Raw genomic sequence first — 11,997 nt, forward strand, 5'->3', positions numbered from 1 at the left:
TGCGATGAACTGACAAAATGTCCAGGGTGTACCCCACCTTCGCCCATAAGTAGCTGTGATAGGCTCCAAGCGACCCCCGTGACCCTAGTGAGGATAAAGCGGGTTCAGAAAATGAATGAATGTTATATAGGAGATATTGTCAAGTGGAAAGCACTTTAAAACAAGTGGTGCCAAGCACAACAAACCCCGCCCCTCACATGTATCGTAACTTATTTTGGCATCGATCCAGCTGATGTCATCATGTCTGTGCATGTCCTGATGTCAGCATATCAATTGCATCTATGTATGTGCCAAGTTTGAAGTAAATTGAAACAAAATTGATGTTTTTATAGACATGTGAAATTCCACTCATAAGTAAATGGGAGAAGAAAAAAACCATAACATTTATTTATTTATTTATTTATTTACAAAATTTTAACTTTGACCAATTTTTCCAAAAATGTAATCACATCTATTCTGGATCATTGGCAATCTTTAAACCAAATTTGGTATGAATTCAGCCAATAGTTTTGCTGCTACAGACATTTGAAATTTCACCCATTATAGATAAATGGGAAAAAAAAGATTTTAAAAAATTCATAAAACATTTGAACTTTGACCTACTTTTTCCAAAATGTAATGAGATCTTTTCTGGGTCACTGGCAATCTAAAAACCCAATTTGGTATCAATTCAACCAATAGTTTTGCTGCTAGAGTGTTAACAAAGAAACAAAAGAAACATACTGAACCAAAAACAATACTCCTTGCCTCCCCTTTGGGGGACGTGATAATTAACAAGGGGCTTCCAGCGTTGCAGCTCAGTTCAGTACTTTGGTTTCTTTTTAATTTATTGTTTCTTTCATTTTTTGTGCTTTAATGGGTGAGGAAAAATAGGGGAAAACATAAGACATAGACAGACTTTATTTGTCATTCCAGATTTTACATACAACACAAACAGGCACTATACATATACAGGATAATATATACAAGGTTGAATAAATATGCATGTAAAAACTATAGAAAATAGAAGATGGACAAATATGCATATAAAAAGTATATGTGAGTATGGTTCTCTGATAAAAACAATTACTTTTGTCAAATGAAGTGGCAAAGCAGATTTATTTGTATAGCACAATTCATACACAGGGCAATTCACAGTGCTTTTCAAAAATGGAAAAGAGACAGATTAAAAACACACAATTACAATTAAAACATAATCAATAAAACATAAATAATTATCAATTAAAACAAAGTAAGAGAGAAGAGTGCAGATAGAATCCTTTCAGTTGTTATATGCACAGTTAAACAGCTGTTTTCAGCCAGGACATAAGCATTGTCACAGTGAAAACACAAAACACTGTAACATGCTTTTTATTTTATTTTATTTTATTTTATTTTATTGGTGTAAACTGAATTATATTCAATTAACATTAACACATTTTGAGTTAATTGTGAGGAAACACATCAGTGCTGGTGATAATACTAACAAAAATCAATAATTATAAGTTACAGTTACTCTGATGACATACTCAGCTAGAATATACACAGAACTTTTCGGTCAGCATCTCCTTCCTTCCATCCAGTTGACTATCTCACTTTGTAAAATTACTTTGAGTTACTTTGATTTCATATTTTATTATATTCATGACTTCACACGTTGCTCAGCCTTTGTGAACACTTGTTGGATTGCACTGTTCAGACCATCAGTATGTGACAAAAATCACTAACATCTTTAATCTTGAATCCACCAAAACAACGTATCTCCTGGCGCTTAACTTTAAAAAGTCACTGTCACTGCATCTTGCATTCAGCACCAGCCAAAATGATCATATTTGGTTTAAAGAACTTTTACCCCTTTCCTTATTGGTTGTCAGGGGCCAGACTTTGCTTCAGCTTGGATGTGGGTCCAGCACAATACTTCCTGTTTTAAATACATGTTGATCCTTCCCACCTTAATGCTGATGCAGAGGCGACTGTTTGGGGTTACTCCACTTTATGCAATGTGTATAAAAATTCAATATTTGGCCTAGATGTTCTTCAGATGTAAACTGCCACATTTGCACTGTTCAGAACTGCCAGATTAGGTAGAAAAAAATAACTGCATTTGTACATGTTTTAGTGCTGTCTGAAATGATGTCATTTGTCAGTTTAGGTCTGAACTAGCATGTTAGAACATCAGTCATACAGTAACGCAGCGGGCTGAGTGATCGAGGCAGAATTGTCAGGCAAGTCTGGTTGGTTTGGGGAGCACTTCAGGGTTTCAGTTCCCTGTAGGAAAGAACAATATGACAGCAAAATAAAACAGCAAGCATAACATAAGTGTGGTGTATATTGAAACTGGTTAGATTTGTGTATGTTTTGTAGGAGGTGAAGCAGCACACAACCCCAGACTAACCCTTCAGACCCTCATATGATTCTTCAGAGACTTCTTATCTGATCTACCAGACCAACTGCTGTCTCACAGAGCCACCCACCTCCCACCCCCATCCTGATTTCAGCCTCTGTCCGACTTCAGAATGATGCACAGGGTGGAGTTTGACTCAGAATGAGGATAAAGCTACACTTTAATTGCTTTGCCATGACTTACACTAGACGAATAGCTCGGTTTTAGTTACGCTCTTTAATGTCTACAAACTGCCCAGACAGTTGAAACTATTGTAAGACTTTACACATTCTCGTAAACACAGTGTTTGTCATTTGTTAGGCCTTTGGGAGTGTAATAAAATGCTTGTTCGTCTGTGAGTGGATGTCAAGCTTTGTTTTCAGAATTCAGAGTGTATTTTTCATCTTTTTGCCTCTCTTTGCTTCTCCAGATCATGAAGGAAGTATGTCGGGCTCTGGGTAATGCAGCTGCTGATGACAGTAAGTTACTGTTGCTCAGCTCTGTAGGGACTGTTTTCTGCAGTGGCCTGGAGCCTTCCTACCTGATAGGACGTCTGTCTACTGACCGCCGGAAAGAGAGCAGCCGTATTGCCGACGCTGTACGGTAAGAACAAATCTTTCTGAGCTATACTGGGCTTTCTTATCACTTCCCATTAAACTTGACAGAGAGTATTGACATAACTATATAACCCTTTTAGGGACTTTGTGTTGGCATTCATCCACTTCAAGAAGCCCATTGTGGTGGCAATAAACGGGCCGGCTCTGGGCTTAGGGGCCTCCATCCTGCCTCTGTGTGATGTGGTGTGGGCCAGCGAGAGGGCCTGGTTCCAAACTCCATGTGCAGCCCTCCACCTCACCCCCTCAGGCTGCTCCTCGTACACCTTCCCCCAGATCCTGGGTGTAGCTCTGGTGGGTCCCAGAAATATGACGGCAGACTTGTGCCTGATGATCTTTTTTTTACAGTTTCAAATTCCATCACAGCTGGACAGACTGTTGTTGTTCACCCTCTTTCTGTCCCCAATGACAGGCCAATGAGATGCTGTTCTGTGGAAGGAAACTTACAGCTCAAGAGGCATGTAGTCGAGGTCTGGTATCGCAGGTCTTCTGGCCCACCACCTTTAACCAAGAGGTGATGCTACGTGTGAAGGAAATGGCATCCTGTAATGCAGTGGTAGGTTTCAGTTTAGACAAGGAGCAAACTTTGCTCAATGACTAAAACATTTTCACATTAAGAATCACAACATTTACATGCTAGTCATTACAAACATTATAAAATATTCCACTAATATTTGACCATATTCTGAAGTTGATACAGGGCATGTGCAATATGCTGATACTAATCCACTTTTAGGAGTGGTCTGTGAACATGAATACAGTGCATGACAAGTGTGTTTGAGCAGCAGACTTTACAACAGTTTGTGGCAAACCACCCTTTGTTTATGGTCAGATAGAGTAGAGAAAAACATCCTCTATGGTAGTGGTGGATCCTCTTTATAAAGAAAAGCCCGCTTTTACAGTTGGAAGGAGAAAAACACCTGCTTTGAATAATGAAAAAGGTTATCAGTGGGTTTTTGGGTATATGTAAATTGCCACCTCAAGAAAGTGATGGAGAGAAAGTAAAAGGGACACACTTGTTTACACGGTTGAACATCTGCCACTGGTTAAAAAAAAAAAAATCCCTCATCCAGGCATAAAAAACTGAACTCTGTATCGTGCTGCTCTTCCTGTTCTAACTAATGCTGGTTCATGCACTCACTGCTGTTTTTTATATGAAGCTCTAGTATATTTGTATCTAAATCACTAGAGAAAAACTCTGCTTTCTACTTCTGAGGCATTGTTAGTTCAACCACCTACTTCTATCTCCAGCATCTTATCCTATTGTACTAGTAACTACAGCACTAGGTCGACTGCTTAGACTCTTCTGAGCATTCCCTGGGTGAACTCAGACCCCGGTAACACAGCTTTTTTTTTTTCCGTACACACCATGGATGTGGAATTGCAAAACATCCTTTCACTTGAAACACTCCTTTATTTAAATACCTTTTGAAGAAATGATAAGTGTTATGAACAGAGCATGTTGTTGCTTTAATCTCTATGGAAAGTGTGTTATGGATATTGCTGGTATGATCTTTTGCCACTTTCCTACTTTCTTATCTCTTTTATTCTTCATTTACTATATTATTGTGTTGCTTTTATGTAATTGTTGTCTGTTTTCTGTGTGAAACTTTTTTTTTTTTTTTGCTACAATTTTTACTCCCTGGTGGAAGAGATCCTGTATTTCATTGAGACCTTCCAGGATATAAACAGTGAATTAATAATAGATGCATGTGGACTCTTCATTTTTGTTATTCATATAAACCACTGATAAGGAATAATATCTTAATAATGTCAAAAATCTGAATATTTTGTGCGTGTAAACTTTTTGACTGACCATCTTCCCAATCTGTGTATGTTTAAAGGTTTTAGAAGAATCCAAATGCCTGGTTAGGAGTATCATCATGTCTGTGTTGGAGGAAGTGAATGAGAAAGAGTGTCAGATGCTGAAGCAGCTGTGGTGTTCGACCAAAGGTCTAGAGGCACTTTTCAGTTACCTGCAGAACAAGTCCTATGAAAAGTGAACATCCACAGCCGGGACACTACAGATGGTCTGTGTGGGTTTGCCTCCAGAGCAACATACAGGATGATAACGCTGTGATCTCAAACTGAAGGAGAAGCAGCTCTGAAGGCCTTCCTTTCCATCCATCAGCAGAGGAGAATCTGAAGTTCTGTTTGCTTACATTTTTACCAAATTCCTTCATGATTACTTTTTGTAAAGTAACTTTTTTTATTGAACTTGTCCTGACCGTCCAGATGTTAATTCTCTTTTTAAGGAGTCAAAGAGCAAAGGGCCAAATGTGCATTGCTTAAATTAACACTGAAGGAGGTTCTTCAGGGAGGTGCAGAGTGTTTCTGTACATGTGTGAGATGTGTGTTTAGCTAATGACCTGGATGTATGAAATCAATGTATGTCTGATAGCACATGATGAAATGATGATAATATATATGAATATATATTTATTTCAAATGTGTTAAAGAGTTGCTTTCTATATATGAGATGCATTATTTCAGGTTTTCTTTTAGTTGCTTATTAATTTAATCTACTGTAAACCAAAGTCTGCATGAGAACACTGTTTCCTGCTCCTTAGATACACATTCCAACTTCTCTGAATGGACAAGAGAAAACTGTCTGCAAAGGCTAAAACAATTCAGCAGATCTGATTCACTGTCTGCTCAACCCACATCATCATATGAGTTAAAAGATGAGGACGTTTAAGTCATAGAAGAACATGTTTAATTTCAATAACATAAGACAATGTATTGTTCGTATTACAAGTCTTCACTACACAGAACAAATATTTGAATTTTCTTTTGCCGTTATCACCATCATCATCTGACTGTCATCGAGATTTAAATCAAGATTATTTCTAATGTACAATGAAGCCACCTGTTTGATGAGTATAGAAAATATGATCTTTATACTGTCAGCAGCCATTTACCTTAACTTATTGTCACCTACAGCAAAAGTGATACAGGAGAATATATAGAAATGAATTTAATTACATCTCACTGAGGTTAGTTTTTCCTTTAAAGTAACACATATAGAGATTGAAGTGCAACAAAAAAAAAATTTCAGCAAATTACAAACCTAAACAAAAATGGAGAACCCTGGAAAGAATTCCTCTGTTCACTGTGAATGCTAGCAGTAGATAAACAACTGTGTGTGATTTGAATCGCAGCATTTTGTGCAAAATGAATTAGTGGCACATGTCACATTGAAGGATTAGCGATGGATTCTAGCCTATTTTAGTCTGAACTACATATTGTCTGCGTACATGTCGTACTGTGACGTATCGTCGTGCGAGGAAAAAAAAAATGTTTGGAATTCATACATATAACATTGCTATCAGGTGTCGGCGTAGATATTTTGTGTGAAATGTATGACTTTTTTTGTTAAATCAGATGATGAGTTGTGTGTTTAGAGCACAAAAAGCCAGGAATCTTGTTCATTATTGTGGAAATGCAACAGTCATGTAGCTGGAGTCAACATTGTCTTTATCTGCATGTGTCGATTCAAAGATTTTACAGAATGTTCTATTTTAATGTGTGTTTTATTTAAGGATCTCCAAAAATGTAAGTCTGTGAAAATTGTTTTGTAAAATTCAGAGAATATTTGTCCATTTTTGCAATTGTACACATGCAGTACAGATTCTATCAATAATGTAAACTGTTGTGTGTAACTAATTGCATGTATTATAATGTACATATTATGTGTTGCCTGTCAAAATACCTTGTGTGTCAAGGTATGTTTTGTACCAGCATTGTAAGTATTGTTAGAAATGTTGCAGGTTATTTTTGTATTTATTTGAGATATCTGTTTGGATGTGCAGTGCCATGTGGTTTTCTTTGCTCCAGAGGCACCCCAACTCTCCTTATTACCGTTTCTAAAATTTCCCAGAGAAACTTCAGTTACTATAATGGGTAAAAAATATATTTAAACTGAACTGTAGAGCAGTGATTAGGTGCACTTCTGCAGAACGTTGACTATAATATACAAAGCTGGCTATGCTCTAACATAGTGTGGCAGGTTTGTAACCAAAAAGCTTTCATTATCCTCCACTCATCAGTCAGGTTGAACAAGATATTCTGGATCATTTTCAATGAAAAAGTTCCTCATGTTTACTGTTGTTCGATAACCGTTAATATTCTTCCTGCAAAAACATCACTAAATGCCATTCACTCAGGTCTACACCATTGTACAGTTAATGCATTTATTCTTCAACACTGTTTTTTTTTATTTATTTCTTAATTTATTTCTTTTATGTGGTAAAGTAATACAAATGATTTTCTCTAACTAGTAATTGGTAAAACAATGTCTCGCCTGATAAAGTGCATTGATTATTTTTTAAATATGATAAACTGGGTATTCTCATAGGCTCTAGGTCTGAATTTTAGCCACTGTGGATTTGAAATGAAATTAATATTTTCAGTGAATAATTTCTAACAATCCCCTCAGACCTACAAAATATTGCAAATGACAGGTTTTTGACATATTTCTGTATTTTTTATCATGCATAATGTCATGCATCATCCCATAATTGTTTTATCCTTAACATTTTCCTTCCCCATATTGTCTCAGAGCACACCTTGGGGTGCCTTACAATTTAAATATCTGTCCAGGTTGATCCATACGTTGTGATGGGTAGAGTGAGCTGCTTTCATTAAAGAAACAGTACTTTAAAAATGTGCTTTTTGTCTTTTCATATTTCTCAGTACAGAAACCAGGGTTGTGTCAGTACTTCATAATGGAGCTTCTTGATTCGTCATTCATTTTGGAGTAAATATCTGCAGTAAGAATACTTAGACACAGTCATATCCAAGTCTTTGTCTGCATTCAGAAATGTTCCCTAATTGCGTATTTCAGTCAATTTGCATTTTATCCCAGCTCTTACATTTCCTGTCATTTCATGTGTAGATCCTTTTCATTCATGTTAGACTTCAATAATCAGATTTTGGTGCTACTTTATGATTTACTTGATATTTTTGATAGAACACACAGAAGTCCCACTTATATATAGTCAACTATTTAATTAGCATATCCTTTTACTAATCTCTCTAAACCCTAATTTAATCTCTCGGCCCTCATTCAGTGCATGGAGCTGTGGTCTGTGTCAATACTGCAATTAGAGAACAGGAAGAATTTAACCCATAAAGACTCAAACAACCACTGGCAACTAAAACCATCTACTGATCTGAAATGTTTACTTCTTAACCATTAAATTTAATTACGTTAAAATAATTGGTGTAAAATACAGTTTGTCATCTTTTCGTGGTCATCAGATATGACCCATTTGGATGTTCAGAGGCTCTGTAGTTACAGTGGAAACACTTTCATCTTCTACACCATTGATTCACCAGTAAAACTCATGGGGTTGGATCAATGACAGTGGATGGAGACACTCGGTTTATGTTCAGTTAATGATAGATTTTACTGTAAAAGCCACTTTTTCTTCAGTTTTGTGTATTTCTGATATAATAAACTTCAACCTTAATCTTAGCTTTTATGAACTCCTAGATGATCAGCAAATTAAATATAGGAAAATACCAGATTTACGCTGAAAAAACACAAAATACAGAAGATATTATATTATATGGTCATACATAACTTAGGCAAATTATAAAAAAAAAAAAAAAACAATTTGGGAAATGCCACAAAAGTAGCACTGGGTCTTTATGGGTTAAGAAAAGGTTCATAAGCCAGTGGACAGGCTAAAAAAGATCAAGATTGTTGAATCGAGATATAGATTATGTTCTCCAAATATATAACACTTATATAATTAACAGATAACCATAACCTTAGATGTAGGTTGTGTCATGAATGTCTAACTCTTTCATTTACTGAATGATGTGGACTTCAGTTTATGTTGTGTTTCTTGTTTTTTGACTCACCACACAAAACCAAGGACTGACTCTTAAACAACCTTATAATAGTTTATTTGAAAGAACTTAAACGAGTCACCAATCAGTATGATTCCCCATTCACACCTTCAAACAAGGTCTGTTTAGACTGTTCACTTGATGTCAGTTCACATTGGTAACCTGAAAACTGGTCTAGCTGTTCTGTACCTGATTCTATGAACATGTTTTCATGAATACATCAGGTACTGGATTATCCATCAAGACAGGAGATAGGAAGGCTCTGCCATTACCTACAATCTTTCTTTGATTTAGTGACATTCTTCTTAAAGAATGAAAATACAAAATAATCCATAAGTTAAATAATTTTTCTAATATTGACTTAGATACTTCTGCAACATGATGTTAAGTATGTGTGCAGGTGATAAAAAAAAAAAAAAATGTGCCAAATATGAACAGTACATATTACAGTGAACTGAGATCCCAAAACAGAACATGATCTGGAGATGTATATGAACTGTCTTCTTAAACATGTTTTCCAACAAACACATGTACAAAAAGGAAAAAAGAATAAAACAAGTGGGTTTTCCACTAGTTGTGAAGTATATTCAGACCTGTCACTGCTTATTCAACCCATGCAACCACTCTGTCCAAACAAAAAAGCAGCAGGAGAGACCTGTTACACTTGTCATTCAGAGTCCTCATATCCAAAGAGTTACAACTCTACAGGCCAAACTCTCTGCCAATGAAATCCTCCTTAAAATTTCTCCTTGGGCCCTTCTTTCAATTTCCTCCTCATCTCCAGTGCACGCTGCTTACTGCGCTCCCGCTTTTCCAGTCTCTGTTGAAAGGTCAAGAAACAAAGGAAAGATTGGCTGATAAATATCACAGGTCAGTGAGTTGTCAGAACTGCTGATGTGTCTTATTCACAAAATGCTAAAAAAAAAAAAAAAAAATGTCACAGATAGTTCGTACCTCCTTCTTCAGGCAATGACGCACTTCACGGTCAAAATCATTGCACGTGCCAAAGAACTTCAAGAAGTTATGCTACAAGAACAGGAAAGAAAATCAGCATTGATCAACTGGACGTATAAATCACACAGAGCTAAAACTCAAAGAATTCAGAAAGCAACTTACCTCCTTGTGGCACAGCTTCAGGCGTGAGATTAGTTCATTACACTCATCCGTGTGCAGGTGAGGTGAAAGGTCAGTGTGCATGCTGAGTTAAGGGCTTACTTTACCACGGCTGCAATACTGAAAAGCCAAAAAAGGAGGAGCACAGAGATTGTAATACAACATCTTTTAACTGTGACATGTGCTGCAAAGTTTCCTGTAAAGCTCATTTTGATTGCTTCATGTAAGATGGAGAGAAATATTCAGGAGCTGTGATTGCTGATTTTAACTATTAGTTGGTTCTACAAAATTTCATAATATTCTGAGAACCAACAAGTGAGTGTTTACACATTTTAATGACACTATAAACATAATAGCTCTCATTTACTTTTCTATAGATAGACTAATTATATGTTACATTATTTTCTGTACTGATTTGTTGACACTGTGTCAACTCGTAGCTGTGCCAAGAAATGAGCCCTAAAGGATACTCATGCCTCCCCATCCCTCTCCTTCCTGAGCTGTCATTGTGATGATGGGGTCTGGACACTTACCTGCAGACACACACAGAGGGAGAGCATACAATAACGTGACAAAATCAGCTACCAGTGTTTCAACAATAACCTCCATTCACAATGAATTCTCTGGAAACTCTGGAGGAAGCTTGTTGACACTACGTGTTTGGGTTTTTTGATTATTTTTTCCAGACGTTTTTTCAGGATGTTTTGACATAAATGCTTCCAAATAATTAAAGTACGTGTACTAATTTATCACAGGCATTTTAAAAACACGTATTACAGCTCGTTGTATTTCACGTAATTGAGATTGTCTTACCAGTAGAGACTGTGTCCCCAGAGAAGTCGCCCAGTACAGCTCAGTGAATGGTCGCGTAATGCTAAGCTAACAGCTAGGCCTTACCTAACGACAACAGTCTGTAAGCATTGAAATGGCTAAGCATTCACTAGAACACAATCAGGAACGTGCTCCTTTTCTCTGTTGGAAAAGAAGACAAACGTTTGATAATTCTATGCAATAAAACACTAAGCACGCTGCTTGTTTTGACGTCAGGAAGTTACAAAACTCACAACAAGGACCTAAAGGACAGACACGCTATCCGCGAGTGAGTGACATTATACGACAGCGAACTAGAGGCTAGTTTTATATTAAATTGACCAATAATGTGCGTTTTTACAAAGAAAGGCGGGACTTGGGATAAGGAGGGTCGATGTGTGATACAAGAGAATTACTCGTTACTTACTTCCGTTTTGTTTTAATTAACTTTGGCCACAAATTATGTGGTAAACAATTTAATATATAATATAAAAGCAAGAACTGGAAGCGTATTTTGTTGTTCCATTCATTGCAATATCTTCAAAATAACAACAGAGCAACATACATTGGCCTGAAACCTATTGTCCGACATGCGTGAGTTTCGATTCTGTGTCTCTGTGTGTGTCTGTACTCTTTGGTAAAACTTCGCATTTGTTCTCACTGCCTGTGTTTAACGTTATTTGCATTATTATATTATAGTAATTTTTTTTTTTTTTTTTTTTTTTTTTTTTTTTTAAATCGTTGGTACTCTATATCTTCAAGGGTCAAGGATCAAGAATTTTTTTTATTGTCATTTCCACTGTGCACTTACATACACAAGAGAATGAGATTTCGTCTCTCAGTCTGTGACTACAGTACAAAACCAATATCAATAAATAAATAAGCATCGTAATAAATAACTTGGCACTGTTGGTGAGAAAAAAAAAATCTTTGTACATTTTCTGTGTATTTTTGTAAATACCACGTGGAAGACAATAAAGAAATCTTACATCTTGGATTAGCTATTATTATTGTTGTTGTTGTTATTATTATCAATATTAGTAGTAGTAGTAGTAATAGTAGTAGTAGTAGTAGAAGTAGTAGTAGTAGTATAGGTTTATTACTGGTTTATTATTAGTATTATTATTAGCTGACAGATTAAATGGTTCAATCTCAGGTGGGCTCAGGTCGTTCTGGTTAACGTATGGGCAGTGCTGGTCTAGAAGTACTACCACTCCAACACAGCAGAGGGCACCAAAG

At 36.4% G+C, this 11,997-nt stretch overlaps 2 protein-coding genes across 4 annotated transcripts in view; one reads left to right on the plus strand and one right to left on the minus strand.

Moving 5' to 3' along the window:
- Positions 1-7,644, plus strand: part of LOC115414686 (chromodomain Y-like protein 2) — a 52,208-nt gene extending 44,564 nt beyond the window's left edge. The window contains exons 4-7 of the mRNA XM_030127937.1: positions 2,793-2,965; positions 3,060-3,270; positions 3,389-3,532; positions 4,821-7,644. Coding sequence (XP_029983797.1) covers positions 2,793-2,965; positions 3,060-3,270; positions 3,389-3,532; positions 4,821-4,979 — 687 coding nt within the window. The 3' untranslated portion in view covers positions 4,980-7,644. The remainder of the gene's footprint in view (positions 1-2,792; positions 2,966-3,059; positions 3,271-3,388; positions 3,533-4,820) is intronic.
- Positions 7,645-8,873: 1,229 nt separating this feature from the next.
- Positions 8,874-11,043, minus strand: cmc2 (C-x(9)-C motif containing 2). Of its 3 annotated transcripts, none has more exons than XM_030127996.1 (5): positions 10,762-11,043; positions 10,419-10,481; positions 9,952-10,022; positions 9,790-9,861; positions 8,874-9,655 (listed from the first exon to the last, which is right to left on the minus strand). In XM_030127996.1, the coding sequence occupies exons 2-5, from the start codon at positions 10,453-10,455 to the stop codon at positions 9,572-9,574; spliced, it is 264 nt and encodes an 87-aa protein (XP_029983856.1). In that variant the 5' UTR covers positions 10,456-10,481; positions 10,762-11,043; the 3' UTR covers positions 8,874-9,571. The 3 variants fall into 3 exon arrangements, with proteins under 3 accessions (XP_029983856.1, XP_029983864.1, XP_029983869.1); XM_030128004.1 differs by lacking the exon at positions 10,762-11,043 and adding an exon at positions 10,723-10,738 and having other exon boundaries at positions 10,419-10,483; XM_030128009.1 differs by lacking the exon at positions 10,419-10,481 and having other exon boundaries at positions 9,952-10,068.
- Positions 11,044-11,997: the final 954 nt, after the last annotated feature.

The sequence above is a fragment of the Sphaeramia orbicularis genome, chromosome 3 (assembly GCF_902148855.1).
Source record: "Sphaeramia orbicularis chromosome 3, fSphaOr1.1, whole genome shotgun sequence".
Lineage (NCBI taxonomy): Eukaryota > Metazoa > Chordata > Actinopteri > Kurtiformes > Apogonidae > Sphaeramia > Sphaeramia orbicularis.